General features: G+C 36.3%; 1 protein-coding gene and 1 long non-coding RNA gene across 9 annotated transcripts in view; one reads left to right on the top strand and one right to left on the bottom strand.

Moving 5' to 3' along the window:
* LOC131400785 (uncharacterized) overlaps positions 1 to 22,172 on the bottom strand; it is an 84,346-nt gene that overhangs the window by 6,878 nt on the left and 55,296 nt on the right. The window contains exons 5-6 of the long non-coding RNA XR_009217454.1: positions 15,488 to 15,650; positions 4,876 to 4,956 (exon numbers count right to left, since the gene is read on the bottom strand). This is a non-coding gene — a long non-coding RNA (uncharacterized LOC131400785). The remainder of the gene's footprint in view (positions 1 to 4,875; positions 4,957 to 15,487; positions 15,651 to 22,172) is intronic.
* SCML2 (Scm polycomb group protein like 2) overlaps positions 1 to 22,172 on the top strand; it is a 110,241-nt gene that overhangs the window by 58,642 nt on the left and 29,427 nt on the right. For all 8 annotated transcript variants that reach the window (XM_058535520.1, XM_058535513.1, XM_058535516.1 and 5 more), the window contains one exon: positions 9,926 to 10,169. In XM_058535520.1, the coding sequence (XP_058391503.1) occupies positions 9,926 to 10,169 (244 nt within the window). The remainder of the gene's footprint in view (positions 1 to 9,925; positions 10,170 to 22,172) is intronic.

The raw sequence follows: 22,172 nt of genomic DNA, 5'->3' as shown, positions 1-22,172 counted from the left end.
ACTATTCAGTCCATAACAGTGGCTTAAACAAGAGAAATTTATTTTCTCACAGCTCTGGAGGCTAGAAGACTGAGATCAAGGTGTCGGCAGGTTTGATTTCTTTTGAGGCCTCTCTCCTTGCCTTGTAGATGGCTAATCTCCTCTTTGTGTCTTCTCATGCTCTGTGTGTCTGTGTCCTAATTTCCTCCTCTTACAAGAATACCAGTCATATTGGATTAGGGCTCACCCTCATGGCCTCATTTTAACTTAATTACCTCTTTAAAGACCCCATCTCCAAATTCAGTCACATTCTGAGGTACTGGGAGTTAAAACTTAAACATGAATTTTGAGGGTAGGACACAATTCAGCTCATAACAGCAAGTCATAAAAAAGACTCAATTATAGTCACCCTCTAGTCAAAATGAGTACCCTTTTTCTTGACCTTAGATATGAAAGGGGTGTTCTACTAGAAGCAAATGTTTATTACTATTTTTTTTTTTTTTTTTTTTTTTGGTGAGGAAGACTAGCCTTGAGCTAACATCTGTTGCCAATCCTCCTCTTTTACTGAGGAAGATTGGCCTTGGGCTAACATCCATGCCCATCTTCCTCTACTTTATATGTGGGATGCTTGCCACAGCATGGCTTGGTAAGCGGTGTGTAGGTCTGTGCCTGGGATCCGAACCTGTGAACCCCAGGCCGCCAAAGCAGAGCGTGTGAACTTAACCACTACGCCACTGGGCCGGCCTCCATTACTATTTTTTATTTACCTTCAGAAGTGAAGCTTCTCCTCACTTTGCTATGTTAGTCATCCCTTTGATATTGGAGAAGATGATGATGGGCCAAAAAACCACTCGAAAGTTACTTGGAGAGATTTGGTTTCAGAAGTAAAAAGAATGTTAAAAACAGTCATCAGAAAGAATTTGTTATAAGGAAATACTGATTATATAACAAAGAGGGAAAATTCCAAAAATTGTTTATGCTCTTGAGAAATGTTGAAAAGAGTACACTGTGTTAAGAAACAATGAATAAAAGCCAAGTTTTAGTTAAATTATGGGTCAAAATATTTCTTACCCTCTTTCCTGATTGTTTTCTCAATCACTTAAATTTTATTACAACTATTCATATCAGGAATGGTAAACATTGATCATAGTTTTAAAAAACTTTTGAAGAAGATTAAAGACATAAGGATATGAAACATCAATTAATAATGACTCCTGCATTAAGAAAATTCTTTGAGTGCAGCTTTGCGCAGCATGAATGCTGAAAGTGGGCTTGCACTACCAGCACGAGGCACAGGCAAATGCAAGCCCTTTGGGCAATGTGTAAAGCGTGTATGAGAATAGCTAATAACAAAAGAGATGTTTAGCAGCAGTCTTTATTAAATGCCTAATAGCTTGGGCTGTGGCTTTAGAAAAGCCATTGGATCTATTTTACTTATCACTTTGCTTTATCAGCTAGTTACATGCCACATGTCATACACATTATGTTTTTCATTTTTAAAATTATAAAAGTAATTCACGTTTGTGTAGGGGAAAGAAATAAAACTAAACACTTAGCTAGAGTGAAAAATGAGTGTCCCTTTATCCTGTCCATTCCACTTTTCTCTCTAAATTGAAGTTTTTTTTGTGTTCTTCCAGACATTTTTCTGTGTCCATAAATACATATGGACTTTTATTTTTTATTTTATTTAAAATTTTTTTTTTTTTTTTTGTGAGGAAGATCAACCCTGAACTAACATCCATGTCAATCCTCCTCTTTTTTTGCTGAGGAAGACTGGCCCTGGGCTAGCATCCGTGCCCATCTTCCTCCACTTTATATGGGACTCCGCCACAGCATGGCCTGACAAGCGGTGCATCGGTGCGCACCCGGGATCCGAACCCCGGGCCAGCAGCGGAGCCTGTGCACTTAACCGCTTCACCTCGGGGCCGGCCCGGGGCTTTTATTTTTTTAAACATAAATTGGAATACATTGTTTTGTTATTTAGTTTTTCCCCTAAAATATGCATATTTTGGAAATCTTTCCATTTCGTTTCATATGTATTTGAGGTTGTATTTTACTCTTCTGTGGTATGGATTACCATAATTGATTTAACCTCTCCCCAAGGATGGATGTTTAGGTTATCTCCATATTCTTGTTTAAATTGTCTACAGTGAGCATTCTTGTATAGAGTTTTTTGTATAAGTGTGAATGGCTGCATTCGTAGAAGTAGAATTGCTAGTTCAAAGGGAATGTATGCTTTGAGTGTTGATATATATTGTTAAATTGCATCCCAAAAGGGTGTTCCAAGCTATGCTCCACTATTAGTGTATAGATATGTTCGTATTTCCACACCTTCACTAACATTGAATATTATCAATCTTTTAAAATTTTGTGAATCTTTTTTTTGGGAGGTGAGGATGAGGATGGTATCCCATTGTTGTAATTTGCATTGAACTGGTTACCAGTGAAATTGAGCTTTTAAAATGTGTTTAATGGCCTTTTATTTTTCTGTGAATTGCCTGATTATAGCCTTTGCCTGTTTTTGCATTGGATTTATTTTCTTACTCTTACTGATTTGTGGGTGCCCTTTTCAGCAACTCTTGAAAGTTGGCCAGGAGCCATCTTAAATCCCCACTTCTTGACTCTGGACTCTGGATAGCCAATTAACTAGGAAGGCCTACGCGCTTAGCTTCCTAATTATTTCTTTGTTATGTCTCTTCTTTCTAACCTTTCCACCACTGCCCTTCATGCAGGCTTTCCTCTTGCCTGGACTGTTCAACTAGCCTTATGACTGCCTCTTATCTTCACCCTTCCATACAACTGCTAGAAATATCTGACACAACAGTCTTACCACGTCATTCCCCTGTTTAAAATTTTTTTGAAGTTCCCGGTTGCACTCAGGATGAAGTATAAGTTTGTTAATATGACCTTTAAGGAGCTGTATGATCTGGTTTACGGCTGCCCCTCCTTGCTTTGGATTTTATGTTCTATATTGCTTATAATAGCCTGTTGATACCGTGTTCGTCTTTAGAGCTGGTTATCTTTGGTTAACTCCTATTTTTCTTTTAAGATTCGAGCCAGGCATTAAATCCTCTAAGATACCTTCCCTCATTCCCCCTTTTCATTCTTATAATTCTGTAGCACCTTGTGCGTATCTCAATCTCTGTAGGTATTGGATTATATTGTTATTTTCACTGTCTCTTGCTTCCTAGACTAGAGTTCCTTTTGAACAGTTAACATGTCTGTATTTTCATTGCCTGTAATAGGTCCTGGTACATACTTGTTTGTTAAATGAAGGAAGAAAGGATGGGGAGTGCAGGAAGATGAATACATATAGAAGAAGATGGGTTTAGTTTTGGACATGTTGAGGTGCCTTTGGGAAATTTGAAGAGGGATGACTACCACCAGACTGTTGGAAGTAAAGTGTTTAGAACCTAGAAACAAGATTTGGCTTGGGTACTTGGATTTGGGAGTTTTTAGCTTAAATAGTAGTGATGGAAGCCTTGAGCATGAATGAGCTAGTCCCGAGAGAATATATAGAAGGAGAGGAGAGGAGTGTCAAGGTTAGAACCTTGAGAAATACCCACTCACCTTTAGATGTATAAGTACCCATATCAGGTACTTAATAGAGGTCAGTTAAGAGGAAAGCTAATTCTTGACTATTTGGTGGATAGGAAGTTCGTCAGTTACGTTAACAAGAACTAAAAACCAGGTGAAAAGTGTCCTCAGAGTTAAATATGTAATTGTGGGGGCAGAATATTGATAGAGTTCATTCCTGATGGCCTCATTTTACTCTGTGAAATAGGAAACTGACAAAGGCTGGAGGGGAGGATTCATATATAGATTGAAGGTCTGCTATGTTCCCACACTAAGGCAGAGAGCTTCCTCTCTGGTTAGGGAGAAAATCAGTTAACAAATAAAATAATGAACATATAATGAGGACACATTATTAGTCTTAAGACGAATAGTAAAGGTTTGGACTGCTATGTAAGACGGGAGAAGGAACAGCCTGGGAACACATGACAGTATTTTGGAGGGTTCAGCTAACGATTAAGACTAAATGTGTGTGTGGCACTACATGTAATAAGCATGTGGGACTTTTCTCCAGCAGTGCTCAGCAACTAAGTATAAATAGGTAAAGTGGATGGTGATTTTCAACTAATGTTTGGAGATAACAGAACAAAGATAAGGGAATAAGTTGGTTTTGGGTGCTGAAAAGAAAGTGGTGACATGATGCTGTATAACCTGGACGTGAAAGGGTGTGAGAGAATGTTACAGTGTTTGGTTCTCTTCTCTTCTTTATCTGTATCAGTGGTTCTCAACCTGGAAGGGGGGCAATTTTCCCCCTAGGGGACATTTGGCAATGTCTGGGGACATCTTTGGTTGTCACAGCTTTGTGTGTGGGGGGGTGCTACTTACATTTAGTGGGTAGAGAACAGAGATGCTGCTAAACATCCTACAATGCACAGAACAGCCCCCACAACAGAATGTTCTGGCCCCAAATGGTAATAGTGCCAAGGTTGAGAAACTCTGATGTGTATTAATTCCTTGGTGATCTCCTCTAATTCCTGGCTTTAAATACAGTTTATATTCATATGACTTTCAGATTTGTATTTCCTATCCAGACGTTTTGCTCCCAACTCAGACTTGTATATCCAGCCTACCTACTCAGCATCCCCACTTGGATGTCTAATAGACTTCTTGAACTGCTCCACCTGCAGCCTTTCCCATCTCAGGGAGTGGCAGCTATCCTTCCAGTTTCTCAGGCCAAAAACCTTGGTGCTTATTTCTTCCACACATTACATCCAGTCCATAAGGAAATCCTATTGGCTCTACCTTCAAAATATATTCAGAATTCAATTACTTTTTGTTATCTCCGTTGCTATCAGACTGGTACAAGCTGCCTTTATCTCTTACCTGGATTACTGCAGTAGCCTCCTCATTGGTCTCTTTATTTATAATCTTAATAGTCTGTAGTCAACACAGCAACCAGAGTTCCTTTTAAAAAAAATAAGTGAGATTATATCACTCCTCTGCTTAAAACCGTCCAGGGGCTCCCCATTTTACTCTGAGTAAAAGCCAGAGTCCTTACAGTGGCCTCACAGCTCTACGTGATATGACTCCTCATTATCTCTCTGATCTCGTTTCTTCCTGCTCTCCCACTTAGTATGTATACTATATTTTAGCCACACTCGTTTCCTTGTTCTTTGAACATTTCAGACATGTCTCCTGCTTTAGGGTCTTGGCCTTGGCTGTTCTTTCTGCCTAGAACACTCTTCCTCTAGATAACTGCACAGTTAATAATCACCTCCTTCAGGTTTCTGCTCACATGTCACCTTCCATATGAGGCTTGTCCTGATTACCCTATTTAAAATTGCACAGCCCCTCCTCTACATTACTCGCTGGATCTCCCTTACTCTGCTCCACTCTCTTTTTTTGAATAGTACTTATCATTTCTAACATAGAATATATTTTAGCTATTTTTTTATGTTTCTTGTCTTTCTCTTTATTACCATGTGAGCACCACATGGGAGGGGTTGTCTGTTTTGCTAGTTAATATATATCAAGAACCTTTAGTAGTGTCTGGCATGTAGTAGGCACTCAGTAAATATTTATAAATAAATGAAGGTTAAAGGACTAGAATTCTTTCTCTCTCTCTCTTTCTCTGTCTCTTCCTTTCTTTTTTTATGAAGTCACATTGGTTTAGAACATTATATAAATTTCAAATGTACATCATATTTTGACTTACATATAGACTGCATTGTTTTCACCACTGAAAATCTAGTTGCCATCTGTCACTGTACACATGTGCCCCTTTACCCCTTTTGCCCTCCCCCTGCCCCCTTCCCCTCTGGTAACCATCAATCTGGTCTCCGTATCTGTGTGTGTGTGTGTGTGTTTTTAACTTAGTGAAACCATACTGTATTTGTCTTTCTCCGTCTGACTTATTTCGCTTAGCATAATACCCTCAAGGTCCATCCATGTTGTTGCAAATGACAAGATTTCGTCCTTTTTATGGCCGAGTAATATTCCATTGTGTGTGTGTGTGTGTGTGTGTGTATACACACACACACACACACGTGCCATATCTTCTTTATTTATTCATCTGTTGATGGACACTTAGGTTGCTTCCAAGTCTTAGCTGTTGTGAATAATGCTGCAATGAACATAGGAGTGCATATATCTTTTTTAATTAGTGTTTTTGTGTTCTTTGGATAAGTACCCAGAAGTGGAATAGCTGGATCGTATGGTAGTTTATTTTTAATTTTTTGAGGAATCTTGAGACTGTTTTCCATAGTGGCTGTACCAATTTACATTCCTACCAGCAGTGTACGATGGTTCATTTTTCTCCACATCCTCTCCAACACTTTTTATTTCTTTTTAATAATAGCCATTCTTGATGAGATCAAAGAAGTAGCAGATTAAAAGTAAGGAAGTAGAAGTTAAGGATAGGAGTTTGTGGTCAGAGGTAGACTCTGGGAATACAGCTGTAAACAAAGCAGTAGAAAACTCCCACCCTTATGGAGCTTACCTTCTACTGGGGAAATGTATAATTAACCATGTTGAATAAATGAAATATATATTATGTTTGATAGTTGTACATGCTAAGGAGAAGGGAGGGTGACATTTTAGATAGGTTGACCAGGAAGGTCTTGCTGAGAAGGTGCCATTTGAGTGAAGATCTGAAGAAAGGGAAAGAGTGAACCATGAGGCTACAAGGGTAATGCAGGTTATGCTGCGACTGGCTTTGGTGTTGGTGGGATATGGGAAGAAATAGCCTTTAAGGAGAACCATATTGTATGTAAGCAAGGAGGGAGGTTAAAACAGCATTCTTTACTGGCCACCTTCTAGACCAGAATCATTTTTTTCTCACAATAAAAGAAAAGAGAATGATCCCTTGTTTATTTTAACTATTGCTTTTGCAAATTATATCTTTGTGCTTAGGAAGTCATTCAAGAACTGATGATGACAAACCATGTTCTTTAAAAACATATTTAAAAGCAACTTTGTATCATTACCTTTCATGGACGGCAGAGGGAACCATTTTGCCGATTATCTAAATCTGGAGGTAGCTTGTTTTGAGATAAAGCCCTTTCATTTACTATGTTATGGAAAAAGAGCAGTTCCTTTGATTTTTTTTTTTTTTAATAAAAATTTGTTTTTCTTCCAGACCTCTGTTAATTATTTGTATGGCTGTACTAATGTGAGTAAATTTGATAGAGTATTCATGAAATTTAGAAGAATTAATAAACAGTATGAAAATCTTCAGAGAATAAATTGTATTTTGTCCATAATCGTTTTCTTGTTTTTGTTACTTGCCAGCTAATAGTGGTGTTGATAACATACTGTCACATTGGAATATGTCTTTTTAGGTTATACATTTGAATGTTAAAAGTAGTTTGGTTTTCCTGCTCATTCCTGTCTTAATTCTGTTTTGTAGCAGAAAATGTATATTGCCATTTGAACTTAGTTTGCTTTGTTATAGAAAGTCTTTACCCTGTTACATGACAGTGTAAGGTCCTGGGATCTTTATGTGCGCCTTGAATGTTTTCTGCATTCTATGAATGTCCAGCACAAATTTATCAACTGCCCAGGTTATCCTTTGTTAAATCCAGCCCTCCCTCCTTTTTTTCTTCCCATGTATAGTAATAGACAATTGACCTTTAGCCCCTTCATGAAGTGGCAGTCTGTAACTCTGCTTCTTACTTGCCACTATTTAGTTATCAAATACTTTGATCTTTGATCAAGCTCAGTTTTGCCCTGCTGACTTTCAGGGTGGTTTTTAAGAATCAAATTAAGAATATGTGATTAAAAGGACTTTGAAGGCTAATAATTAAGGAACTTTCATATTGCCACTGTGTAAAGGATAACAGTGGAAAAGTATGGGATGATGAGATGGGTTTAAAGGGGCATTAAAAAAGAAACCAACCTACCAGATATGTTTTTTAAATTATATTTTGGTGAAAGAATTAGTTGAGACTTTGTTTACTGTTCTTCAGGTGATTCTTTAGTTCCTTCATTTTTTGAAAAAAATGCCTGCTGTTGGGTACTGTGCTGGAAATAACAATGCGAATTAGATGTAGTACCTGCTTTTGAGAATCCCTTAGTATCATAGAGGAGTGAACACATTTCAATAGTAGTTTCACAATTGAAGGCAAGAGCACCTCTGTTTGAAGTGGGCCTGAGAGTGGGCAGGAGTTGGTCAGGGAAGCCTTAAAGAGGGCAGGAGAGCTGAGCTTTTAGGTGGATCAGTTGGAGTTGGCCAGGCAGATGATGGGGTAGGGTGTTCCAAGGAGTTGGCTGCCTAGATTTAAAACCTAGCTCTGATACTTATGATGTATTCTTAGGCAATTATGCATAGGTTTTATCATCTATAAAATGGGGATAATGATTGCACTGACTTCATAGGGTTGTTGTGAGAATTAAATGAATATATGTAGAAACATTTAAAACAGTTCCTGACATGTACCAAATAACTGAGGGTTAACTTTTAATGTTACTGTTCTAGAGATCTAGGGGTTAGAATTGGCAGGTTGTGGTATTTGAATGTATTAAGGGAAAAGGATGCATCTAGGGCAGTGGTTCTCAGCCTTGGATGCACATTAGAATCACCAGGAGAATTAAAACGTGCTGATGCCTGGGCCCCACCCCAGATCAGTTTAGTCAGTATCGCTGGCAGTGTGGCCCCAGGTGATTCTAATGTTCAGTCGGGCTGAGAACCACTGGTCTAGGACTATTTCCAGGCTTCTGGCTTGGGTGACTGGATTGCTGATGGTGCCATTTACTAGGATAAAAAGCAAATTGAAAGAAAAGATGTTGCTTTTAACATAGTACTTGGGCTTTCTAAGAATCCTATTAGCATTTGCATGCTTTAACTTTTTGTTTTTTTATTTTATTTTAAATTTTTTTGTGAGGAAGATCAGCCCCGAGCTAACATCCATGCTAATCCTCCTCGTTTTGCTGAGGAAGACTGGCTCTGAGCTAACATCTATTGCCAATCCTCCTCCTTTTTTTTTTTCCCCCAAAGCCCCAGTAGATAGTTGTATGTCATAGTTGCACATCCTTCTAGTTGCTGTATGTGGGACGCAGCCTCAGCATGGCTGGAGAAGCGGTGCGTCTAACTTTTTGTAACTAAGGAATACTTTTTTTAATATTGGTTTCTGGATTGGATATCATAAATGACCTCAGACTACATGACTTGTATGTTCTTGTGTCTGCATTTTATACTTTGAGTTTCTTTTTGGATATTATCTGCTGCTGTTCCTTCTCTTTAGACTTAACCACCTTTCACGATACCCTATAATTTACATATTTATTAGGTTTGTTTGACTCCCTCTTTTAAAATTTCTTGTTGATTTTTCCACCCCTCTCCTCCACCCAGTCCCCAGCCACTACTGCCACCACCACTAGAATGTAAGCTCCACCAGAGCAGGGATCCTTGGTATTTTTGTTGACCAATGAATCCTAAATTCTTGGTACATAATGTGTAACACATATTTCTTTTTTCTTTCTTTTTTTTTTTTGAGGAAGATTGGCCCTGAGCCAACATCTGTGCCAGTCTTACTCTTATTTTATATGTGGGACGCTGCCATAGCATGGCTTGATGAATGGTATGTAGGTCTGCACCCAGAATCTGAACCCGTGAACCCCGGGCTGCTGAAGCGGAGCATGTGAACTTAACCACTACACCACCAGGCCGGCCCCAATATAATGCATATTTCTTAAATGAATGAATGAATTACTATCAGGCTGGTTTTGCTTTCTTCCAGGTTCTTGGCTCTGCTCCAGAGTGAGATGTTGTAGAGCAGAGTTTCAGAGAGATCTGTGAGAAAACTGTTTTCTTCCTGTATTTAATTGATAAGTATGGAACTTAATTTTTGGTTGTTAAAGGTTGTAAGAATACAATTGAGCAAATGTTTCTTAATATACCTTAACAATGAAAAATTTTTTTTCAATGTTTTGGTAGGAACCACCAAAGCCACCTCTAAATAATTTTAAAGTGGGAATGAAACTTGAAGCTGTAGACAAAAAGAACCCTTATCTGATCTGCCCTGCAACTATTAGAGATGTTAAAGGAGATGAAGTTTATATCACATTCGATGGCTGGAGTGGAGCTTTTGATTATTGGTGCAAGTACGATTGTCGAGATATTTTCCCAGTTGGGTGGTGTCACCTGACAGGAGATGTATTACAACCACCAGGATCTCATGGTAAGATAATAAGTAATAACGTGTTCTTTTATTTTACTGACCTTAGATCTAACTGTATTGGCATTGAGGTTAGGACTAAATGCTCAATTGGAGCAGTAGGCAGAACAGTGAGGGCGCTGTACGGGCTAGAGAACCTAGAGGTAAAAGAAGGCTATGATTAGAATTCTTGAGGGCCAGCCCAGCATCATAGTCTCAATTGAGAGTCCATACTGGAGAATATGGGCAAAGCTACAAGTCACAGTTGGACCGTTGAAGCCTTGCTACTATCAGCATTTTGGGGTGTTCAGCTACCTTTGTAGTTGATATTAAATTTAAAATTACACATGGTATTCCATTGTTTGTATCTTGAAGATAGTTTTTAAGAGGTTGGGCATAATAACTTACATGTTCTACATGGTTTTGGTGATTTTTTCAGTTTAATTGATACTTTGATAGTCTTAAGTAAAATCTACACATCAGTGAAAATTTTCAACTCTATAGAAGCCATCATAGATTAGGATGTTATTTTAGTCATGTTTTATCAGCTGTAATGCCTTGCTTCCTAAGTTGAATACTATGATCGTCTAGATATTTTCTTTCAGAGAAAAGTCATCAAAATATTGAAGCTCCTTGGTGACTCTCCCAAGGACTTAGTCATTCCTAACCTGGTCTTCTGTGATGGAATAATTGCTGAGATTTAAGTGGGGTCTAAGCACGGAACCCAATCATTGGCCTAAGTTAAATATAAACTTGTTAGTGGAATCAAATGTTAACATACTTAAAACTTACCCTACTAAATTTATTTATTTATATCAGAATAAAAGAAAGATGGGTATAGAAAATGAGTAGGTAAGATGTGTGGAGGAGGGCAGTGGCTAGGTAAGAGCATATAGCCATATTATTCTTGTCACTGCTGTTAGAATCTTCTGTAATTTGGGACTTTTAATACATCCCATTATACTACAATACATACCGTGATGTTCTTTTTATTAGATACCTCTTTTACTAGTTCCCTGCTGCCGTAATTTTAGGAAACAGATATTAATGGTTGATTTTTGTAAAATTTAGTATGATAACGGATCTATATGCATATGATACTAAGATGAATAAGGCATAGTCTCTGCCCTGAAGAAGTTTACCTTCTAGTGGGAGAGGGATGAATGGAGGGATAGACTTTTTAAAAAAATATGATACAAAATTAGCAATGCAAAAATAGATATGTATGCTAGATATGAAGGTGGCCCAAAGATATCCAGTCTGTTTAGGCTGGAGGGAAAGGTGTTTGTGTAAAGGAAAGCTTCACAAAAAGACACATTATGTGACTATTAAGAGAGGAGAAGGATTTTGCTGGGCAGAATGGAGATAAAGGTAGGGTGGCTACATCACAAAGGTGTAAAATTGCACAGTTTATCTTGAAAACTGATTAGTTCAGTTTGGGACACGGTGACTTTGGAGTGTGTGACCAGGAATGCTGTTGTCCTCCAGTATTTGGTCTTTCTTTTTTTTCTTAGTAACATAATTTGGCTGCCTAATATAAAGACTGTATTACCACCCGTCCTAGCAGTTAGATATAGCCATGAGACTAAGCCTGGTCAATGGGATAAAAGCACAGGTAATGTGTTCTACTTTCAGGAAGTTATTACAGAGAGATGAATGTACCTTTCTCTCTTTCTTCTTCCTGCTTCTATCCTGCTGCTCAGAATGTGGTTGTTTTGGATGGTGCTCCATCTTGGACCATGAAATGACGACCATGTTCTAGGCATAGTGGAGTGCAAAGCAGAAAGGAGCCAGAGTCCCTGAGAACTTTGTGGAGCAGAACTTTCATATTAGCTTGTTCCATACTGTTATTTGAGAGAAATAAGCTTCTATGTTATATAAACCACTATTCTTTTAGGTTTTTCTTTTACTGTTAGTTGAACTTAATCCTAACTGATTCAGGGTAACTGTAGGACATCCAGGTGGACATGTCCATTGGATAGCTAGCTGCACATGCAGGCATGGAACCTAAAAGAGATAGTTCTTGGTTGACAAAGCAGTTTTGAGGGTCATCATGTTCATTCAAACAAATGTTTTTTGTGTCAGGTGGGATTATACATGCTGGCAGGGGGAGGGGCTGGCAGTTTACACATCCTATTGATAGCAGTAAGTGGTAGCAGTTTTGGTGTGGTTTTAATTGTTCATGTGTAACAAGTAGAGGTAGAAGAGGACCAGTGACAGAACCTTGTGGATCAACATTTCAAACAATAATTCGCACACTTGAATTACCTGGGGGAGTTTGTTAAAAGGCTGGTGCCCTGGAACTCACATCCAGGGGTTCTGAATCAGTAGGTCCAGAGTGGGACTGAGGTGTTTCCATTGCTCATGGTTTGAGGCTCAAATTTTGAGAAACACAAAAATAAGGGATGGGTAGAAGATAGAAGTCAATTTAGGATACTGAGAAAAAGTGTACATAGATGTAGGAGAGTCACTAGGTTGTTTCCTCGAACAACAGGAGAGGAAGGATTTTTAAGGAGTATTCAGCACTATCAAATGCAGCATAAAAGTCAAGAGGAGGGCTCATTAGTGGTCCTAAGTAAAAGCATGTTTACTAGACTTCTTTGAAAAGGCAGATTCAGAGAGTAGAGGAGTAAACAGGAGATGCAAAGCACTTTTAAAAAATGTGGCTTCACCAATACTTTCTGAGATCTGCCTCCTCTGTCCTTTACCCCACTAGACATTTCACCCGTTAAGGTGAAATTTAGAAACCTTACCTTGATGATGTTCCTTTATCCTCCACCATTTATAATATAAATGTTCCTTTACCCTCCACCATTCTATTATGGTCTTAAATATTTCCTCTACACTCATTGAGAATGGCATTAGACAGTGTTATAATTTTTGCTTCAACCATTAAACATGATTTAGAAAACTCAAGGAGAGAAGGAAAGTCTATTGTATTTACCCACCCTTTTGCCCTTTCAATTGTTCTTCCTTCCTAATTTTCAAAGATTTCTTATTTTATCATTTTCTTTCTGTTTAAAGAACTTGTTTTAGTCATTCTTTTAGAGTAGGTCAGCTGGCAACAAGTTCTTAGTTTTCCTTCATCCAAGAATGTCTTTATTTCCCCTTCATTCTTGAAGGGTAGTTGTTAGATATAGAATTCTAGGTTGACAGTTTTCTTTCAACACTTGAAAAATGTTGTCCACCTTCCTTCTGGCTTCCGTGGTTTCTGATGAGAAGTTTGCTGTCATTCGAATTGTTTTTCCCCTATAAATTGCATTATGATTATGGGTCTTTTTTTCCTTGTTCTTCCAGTGTTTACTTTATGCTTTATCTATTTTGTGACTACATTATCAGTTTTGTACAAATTTTGAACTGTTACAGCTTCTTGGTCAGTTGAACCTTCTGTAGTAACCTTTATGGAATTTTTTTTCTTTTTTTACCTTAAAGTCTACTTTATCTATTAATGTACCTATACCGGCTTTTGTTTTGTTGGTGTTCTTGTTCTCTGTCTCTCTCTCTGTCTAATGTTCAGCCTTTATCTAATCCTTATATGAAAAGATGGCTTTCTTGCAAATAGTTGAGTTTTGATCTTTTGGCCAGTCAGCCAGTCTGTCTTTTAACTGGAGCTTTTAATCTATTTATATTTATCGTGATTACAAATATATTTGGTTTCCAGTGTGCCACCTTATTTTGTGCTTTTTATTTGTCCTGCCTTTTCTGTGTTTTATTTTTGTTTCTTATCCTTTTTTGGATTTTTTTCCCCTCTTCTTATTTGGAAGTTATACACTCTATTTTCTGTTCTTTTAATACTCTAGGAATTTTAACATGCTTTCTTAACTTAATGGAAATCTGACAATCAATATCTTTATTCTGCACTAAGACAATAAAAGGAACTTAGAATATTCTACCCATTTACCCTCTTCAAATTCAAGAGAAATGTTGAAATAAATTATGGTATAGTTATTTTTTACAATAATATAGAACAATTTACAAGAATGAGAATGTTTCTCTTTACTAAGAAAGAAAGCTCTCCAAGATGTATTAAGTAAAAAAAGCAATCCCTCAAAATACACACAGTATAAGACCATTAAGTCAAAACAAAACAAATATGTATTTCTATATGTAAACATAGATGTACGTATATAAATACATAGAAAAGATCTGAAAGGATATATATGAAATCTGTAATAGTAATTATTTTTGGAAAGGAGTGTAGAGTGATAAAGGAAGTAGTAATGGGAACTTTTGCTTTTGTCTGTGGCTTTTTTTTTTGAACAAAAATTATTTGTATGTTACATTTGTACTTTAAATTAACAATTTTAGTTTGAAAAGGGATTATCCTGCACATACTACTTTCTTGCCTACCTTTTCGTAATATATTGTGACTGTATTCCCAAGTAAAATATATCCCTACAAATTCAATTTTATTTCTATGTTGTATTCTTTCATATGGCTATACCATAATTTATTTAACCAAACTTCTATTTTGTTTGACATTTAGAATGTTTCCAGATTTATGTTATTAAACTAGATGATGTGATGAATATGTCTTCGCATACTTCTCTAATTATTTTCATAGGATAAATTTGCTGGGTCAGGTGGTATGTTTCTAAGGCTGTGTTTCCCAGATATGTATACCCATTTCCATTCCTCCTTCTCTAATCAACTCTGGGCATTATCTTGTAAAAATAACAAGCTAAAAATTACCTTTTCACACTTTTTTCTTAGAATGTTCCTTTTCTTGTTGATTTGTTTGAGTGCTTCATTTATTACACATATCAACCCTTTGTCATAAAGGTAAAAAATTTTTTTCAGTCATTTGCCTTTGTAATGTTATTATGATCTTTTAAAAATGTACAGGAATATTAAATTTATTGATTTAAATATTAAATAATTTAAAGACAGAGTTAAAGAACTTCAAAAGGCACAAATAATATTAAAGTAATTGAATTTCATAAATTTAAAAAAATCTGTTGTTTTTGTTCATTTTGGCTATTTCTTAAACAGACTGGAAGTGTTTGTTTTTCAATATTTATATAATTGCTTTTCCAACATATTTTTAAGATATACACTTAAAACTTTTTCAAATAATTAGTGACTAAAGACAATTCACTTGCATAGTTTCTTAAAGAAATGTAGTGAGGCATCCATGAATGCTACTTGATTTGACTTTAGATTAAAAAACTACTTATTTAAGCTTTACTGGTTTTCTTTTCAAAGGTAGTAATAAAGTTTAATTTACTTTAACACTTTTTCTAACAAAATCTTTTACCCCCTTCGTTAACACTTCTATAATCAGAAACAGCCAAGTTTTTATCAGGTCTGTCATTGGTAGAAAAACCCACTGAGAAACATACCTTGGATAGAAAATTCAGCAAGCTGTGTGGCTTTTTTTCTCTTGTTTATTTAGGTTTTTCTTTCTTGGCTCTTGTTATGACCCTACAATCTTTCAAAGCCCTTTGCTTTTGGTTGATGCTGTCACAGCTCATCAGATTTATTCTGGCGACCTGTACAGGGTGTCTGGTGAAAAAGAGGAAAGAAATATGTATGCTGCTGTGTCCTTGGCAACTTAAAGAAGGCTGAGTCAAGTAAACTAAAACAAGGCCCATTGTAGATTTTCTTCTTGCAGAATTTATTTGATCTTGCTGTTTTTTATTTCAACTTCTTCCCCCCACCCCATTGTATCTTATATCTTAGTGCTCTCTAAAAAAATGATTAAAATTTAGGAATGCCCTCAAAGCTACTGATTTCTTCTCCTATTGCCCTTCCTTTGTCTGTGGCATATACAGTTAGAGGAATTTCTAGCCAGTCATCGCATTAAAGTCCGAATATTTAATACATGAAGGAGCAAGACTTAGAATCCAGCAACTTAGACTACTGTTATTTTAAAGGCTATGTGTTATTTATTTATTTATTTTAAAATCTTTTTCCTGTCTTTATTTGGGAAAATTTGTAAATAAATAGGTTACTATTTTGTTTATGTAATTTTGTTTATGATCACAATAAATCTAGGCTTTTAGTCTTTTGAGAAATTCAGAAGCAGAGGATTCTTTTAAAAAATTTGTCCCCATATAAATTCTTTTCTAATATTGTGGCATATTCAAAAATTTTTTTCTTAATATAAACTGCTACATTGTAAACCATTCTACCTGGCTTTAAAGGTATTTAAATACTTTTCAAGTTAACTATATAAGTTAAATTTTGAACTTAAATAGTTTCTAAAACGTTGGTGAATTAGTTTTATTTAGCTTAACTTCAGACTTATGCATCATAGATGGTAAATTAATGACCTACACTGGTCTGAAGTGTCATCTTGTAGCCTAATTCTTTAAGCAATTGTGACCATACAGACCAGGAAGGAGAGCAGTAAACTTCCAGATGCTTTGAGTATAAAGTTGCGGGATCCCAAGGGTATAGAGGAATTCCTCTGGTCCAAAGGGAACTGTGGAGGAAGGGAAAACCTAGAATCAGGAAGGTGTACCCAAGCATTCCTGTCTAGTGGCACCATAGGCTATCAGTGACCATCTTAACTCTTTTCTTGATAAAATCCTTCAGTTTATTGGGTTCCCTCAGACATAAATTGTATGAATAGGAACTTTCTTCTTAAGATTAAAGTAAAAATATTTAAATAGATTTTAAGTGTAATTATGTTGGGCACTGTTAACTTCTTTGAGTACTGGTTTTATTTTATGTTGTGTGTGTCTGGGCACACGCACGCGTGTGTGGGTAGTTTAGTTTTTTCTTAATTAAAATTTTAAGGGAGTAGGTTTTAAAATCTAGACTTGATCTTCTTAAAAAATGTAACTAGTCATTTTATATAGTAGTCTAATTTTGTCAAGTCCTTCCTATGTTAACATTTTCCTTCTCAACTGTTTCAAAGTTAGTCTTTTGAGAAGTATTTCAGAGCTTCTATTGAGCAAACAAGAAGTAGCTCTACTCCCCACCCCTACCTCATTCTTATTTTTTAAAAAAAGAAAACCAGAAATCATGGCTGCTTTTGCTCTTTGTTCAGACGTGTGCAGAGGAGTATGTGGTTTCTGTAACTTGTTCTTCACCTCTCTCTAAATTTTAAAATTAAGATTTTATAGTTTTTAGGACATATCTTTACCAACTATTTTCCTCCTTTTGTCCGACTTTGTATGTTCAGTAAAAACCACATAAAGCAGCACTTTTCATTTCTCTATGTTATGGTGGGTCAGAAGTAACAGAGGTACATATAATTAAGGCTGTAAAAAGTTCAAGGTGTGTCAGTTCCACCAGAAAGCTTCTGAATAAACACTCAAATATTTGTTTAGATTTTTGCCCTTAATGTAGCTTATAATAAAATATGGACTAATATACGTAGTATATTCAGTACTCTTCTTGTTTGGTATAAATGAAATAGTTAGAAATGTTATCAACCCAAACAACTCACGCAAAGGCCCTGAAATTTAAAACAGCTGATGTTTTCTTTTTCATACGAACAGCTTGGAACAAATGTTTTGCTTGTGCAAATAAGATGGCTATTATGATGCAAAGAAGTATCTTGAAAAAAAGCAAGTGTCCTTTCTCTGTTTTAAGTATTTCAGCTAACTACTGCAGTAATTGCAAGCAGAGCCTGGAGCTTCTTGTTTCTGTTCTATGATATATTTTAACAAGTTCTCTTGAGACTATTAAAATGTCTTGGTTTTTAGGACATGTGGTCCAGCGGGGATAACTTTGTCTACAGATGCAATGGGTTGGCAGTTAGATTTTGCATGTCTTCTCATTTCTTTCCAGATTCTCTGACCCAGGGTAACCTTTGGTTCTTCTCTAAAGGCAGGAGTGAAGGAAGTTTGAGCAGGTGACTGATGATCACTGTCTATACAGCCCACAGACAATATGCGAATTACTTTAGCAGTCTTCTTAGTCCCCTCCTCCCACTCCCCCCACTTAAACCAACAAATGCAAATAGGTTCATCCTCATTTGCTGGAAATTCAGGCTTGCTCTGGCAACATGGGCTTTGTTGTTGACTCGCTTTCTCCAGAAAGGCATTTTTATTCCTAGTAAAAGAGAAAGGCTATCAAGTGGAACCTAAATCACCTTAATGGTAAATACAGCAACAACTTGTTTCTCTGGAATATTTCTAAAGGTAGGAATTACCCCAAAAGTTTCTTTATATTGTAGTTGAAGTGTGGTTATAAAGAAATTCATTGTCTGCTTTGTTAGCTTTTGTATACTAAATATGCCAGTCATTTCAAAAAAATCTCAAAAAATTTTTATCTCAAAAAATCCTCTATTTTGGATTTTTATCTCAAAAAATCCTCTATTTTGTTCTAAATATTACCTATTGAAGTTGTTGGCACTCTTATTTGGTTAGTCACTTCTAAAAATTGTTGTATGGTACAAGGGAAAAGTCAGTCTTTGGTTATTTCCACCATAAAAATGGTTTAAAATAAAAAAGGAACAATCCTGTTGTAAGTCCAACTTGATCATTTAAATCTCCAGTTTGTAAAGGGAAGTGTTACCAAATTTTTTTCTGTAGCTTTGAGGAACATGACATGATTTTTTGCTGGTATTACATGAGACTTATTAAAAGTGTTTTTATTATATAGAAAAGTGGATAACTTTTAATAGTAATTAAATATTGTGTCAATACATTTAATGTGCTTTGTGGAAATTATAGCGGTGACTGCTATGTTTTTTTTTTTTAACAGCATAGTAGAAGTCTCTCTATAGAAGTCTTTCAATAAGAAAAAAGATGCTATGGTTTAAAAACTGAGTGGCTTTTAAAAGCTCAGTATTGTTAGATGAATTATGAATTGACCTGAAATAACTGAAGTTGCTTCTTTTCGTGTGAACTTTCTTCTGAAAATATTAAAGGTTTTGGAAATTGTCATCTTTGTAATTAATGTCATTGTGACCCAAATCTTGGTTTCTTTTGAAATGAGCAGATACGAGTAGTGATTGTGAAATAAAATGGTCTTCATGGAAAGCACCCCCCATGAAGCTGAAGGGAGTAGTTTACAAAGCATTTATGATTGGCAAGTAGAAAACAAATATATTTTTTAAACAACACTCTTAAAGCCCTTCTAAATTCTAATTCTGATTTCTAGATTGTTCTTGCATTTTTATGATTTCCTTTCTAGGCTGAATACTTAGGAGATATAATTATATAACAGGGTAGGAGAACCATGAAAATTCTACTAAATTAGATTTTCTTATTTTAATTTAGCATATATGCCAAGAAAAAAGGTACTGTCATTTAGGTATGGAGATAACTTTAACTGGACTTTTGTATTTTGTTTAAGTTAGAGAGCTGTCCTTTAATCTTTCAATTGTGTTGGGTGAAATTTTTCCCAGTGACATTTTTACAAGTTTTCAATAACCTTAAGATAAAATATTCTGTGTTTTATAAGGTGTATGAAGAGTTTCTTCGCTCTTTTTAAATCTGTTTATCTTAGATCTCCAAGCCCTGTTTTGAAATGAGGGAGTGAATCAAAGCTATAGATCCTTTCAGTGTATTTGGTTGTGGTTTAGTTGTCCAGACATAATTTTTAAAAGTTGCTGGAGGGCCGGCCTGGTGGCGTAGTGGTTGAGTTCCTGCTCTCTGCTTTGGTGCCTCGGAGTTTGCGGGTTCGGATCCCAGGTGCAGACTTACACACCACTCATCCAGCGTACATATACATGTACAAAGTAGAGGAGGATTGGCACAGATGTTAGCTCAGGGCCAGTCTTCCTCAAGCAAAAAGAGGAAGATTGGCAACAGATGTTAGCTCAGGGCCAATCTTCCTCACCAAAAAAAAAAAAAAAAAGTTGCTGGAAAAGACATAGCAGCACTTCCCAAATGGGAATGCTCTGTGAGACCCCAAAAGCAAACTCTTTTAAATGAGATCTGTACTTTTCTGAGTGAATGATTCATTTCTTTTTGTGGGAGCTATCTTTTGTTATATGTTTAAGGTATTTTTAATACTATAAAACTGTGATTCTTGCTGTTAAGAGGAAAACCTACATGGTTCATCAAAGAGACTTAGGAAGGACAGTGGAGGAGCTAGGGCAACAGGGTTGAGCTTGTTCACACTATTGGACTCTGACCATGCCAACCAAACCATCTCTGCTTGGTAAATGAGCAGGGAACTCGGCAGAGCCCTCAGATTAGAATAGGTAACTTGATGCAAAGTCCAACAGGGGGTAAAATATGAAAAGAGAGGTCCCATTTCCATAAAAACTGAGACAGCTACCACTAAAAATTAGAGGCCTCGTTTTCCTTTGTAACTTCTCCAGTGTTTGCCATCCTTTTTCCTTGTAGTGATTAGTTGTAAAACAAATAAACCTTTAAAAATGAAACGTGGGAGCTCAAAAAGGACCTTTATGCTTGCTTTGGGTACAGTAGGAAAGTGAGAGAGTGAAAAAGCAGTATCGTAGAGAAGTCTTTAAGTGATGATAAAAGGAAGAGCGATAAGCAGATACCTGTAGGAGGCAGGATTGACATGTGTTGGGGGGTCTGCCCAAGACAGAGAGTGCCCTTGCTGCTATGAATGAGAGTGGACACTGTGTGTCTCTGCAGGTCAACTGCTTGGGCAAATACAGATGCTTTTACCATATGTTTGGCTGAGTCAGCTTCTCTGAAAGATTTCTGCCTGTGGTACTAAGGGAATTGACTCTTTAATTCTGAAATTGCTGGAGACTTGTGCTGCAGATTTCTAAAGGTCACTGCGGGTATGCAGTCAGCCTGCATGGGTATTTCTAATGTTCATGTATGCTAGTCTTAAAAGTTGTATGGCTTTTTATCAAAATAGAATATTGTAATGCTTATGTTGAATAATTTTTTTCTTTAGAGACATCTAAATATTTAGAATGGCTGGGTCTATTAGTCAAAAAAGTGGCTAAGTTATTTATCTTTGTTGGGCATTTTATATTTTTAATGACAAAATTAGTATTTATTGTAGAACATTTAGAAAACAAAGATAAGTGATAAGAGTAAAATCTAAAAATTGTTTGTATTCCTGCCATCTGGATATAATCGCTGCTAATATTTTGGTATATAAGCCTTAGGGTATTTTAATTAAAAAATCAGAAATGTTAATTGCCAATAGTCATTGAGACCAACTGAGGACATCTTCAAAAGCCTATGTTGTATTCTGTTCTGTGTACACAGAATTGTATTGGTTTGGTCCCGTCTACTTAAGTATTCTTACTCTGTTATTCTAGTAATTAATAGACATAAAATGTGTTTTGATTGTAAACATTGAATTAGAGAAAATCCACAAGAAAATTTAGAGTAAAGAATATCAGAAGGTACTCCTCCGATACTCGATGCAGTTTTTTTTTCTTAAGAGTGTCTTCAGCCAAGAGAACTGAAAAAACTAAAGCACCTACACGCTGGATTATTAAGGGCATGTGGATAATTTGTTTTCAGTACTACTTTAAATATTTTTCTTTGTGGTTTACACGTGAGCTCCCTCAAATTTGAACCTGAAAAAAATGTTTAACCAAACTATTTAATTCTGAGTTTTGTTTAAAAGAAAATATTTTAATTAAAAGACCATGTTTTTTCATTTTTTCCCCTCACTGCTTAAAAATAGTATTCAGTTTAAGCAAAGAGCATGGTGGGGTGGGCAGTGGGCAGCGGGGGGTTTGGGTGAGAGAGTCCTGAATGTGAATCTCAGTTCTACCACTTCTAGACTAGATGTGTGATACTGGATTGGATATTACTTATCTCACTGAGCCTCTTTCTTTATATGTAAAATGGAGATAATACTTGCTTTACAAAAGTGTAAAGACAAATTTTAATAATATATGCAAAGTCTCTGGCCCATTTGAAATATACAAATTTCTCTTCCTTTTTTTCCCTCTGTTTTTTTTTTAATGAGATGAAATTCGCATACCATAAAATTAACCGTGTTTTTTTTGTGTGTGTGTGTGAGGAAGATTGGCCCTGAGCTAACATCTGTTGCCAATCCTCCTCTTTTTTGCTGAGGAAGATTGGCTCTGAGCTAACATCTGTGCCATCTTCCTCTATTTTGTATATGGGATGCCGCCACAGCATGGCTTGATGAGTGGTGCGTTGGCCCACGCCCGGG

The sequence above is a fragment of the Diceros bicornis genome, chromosome X (genome assembly GCF_020826845.1).
Source record: "Diceros bicornis minor isolate mBicDic1 chromosome X, mDicBic1.mat.cur, whole genome shotgun sequence".
NCBI lineage: Eukaryota > Metazoa > Chordata > Mammalia > Perissodactyla > Rhinocerotidae > Diceros > Diceros bicornis.
This window is presented reverse-complemented; position numbering and strand designations above follow the sequence as displayed.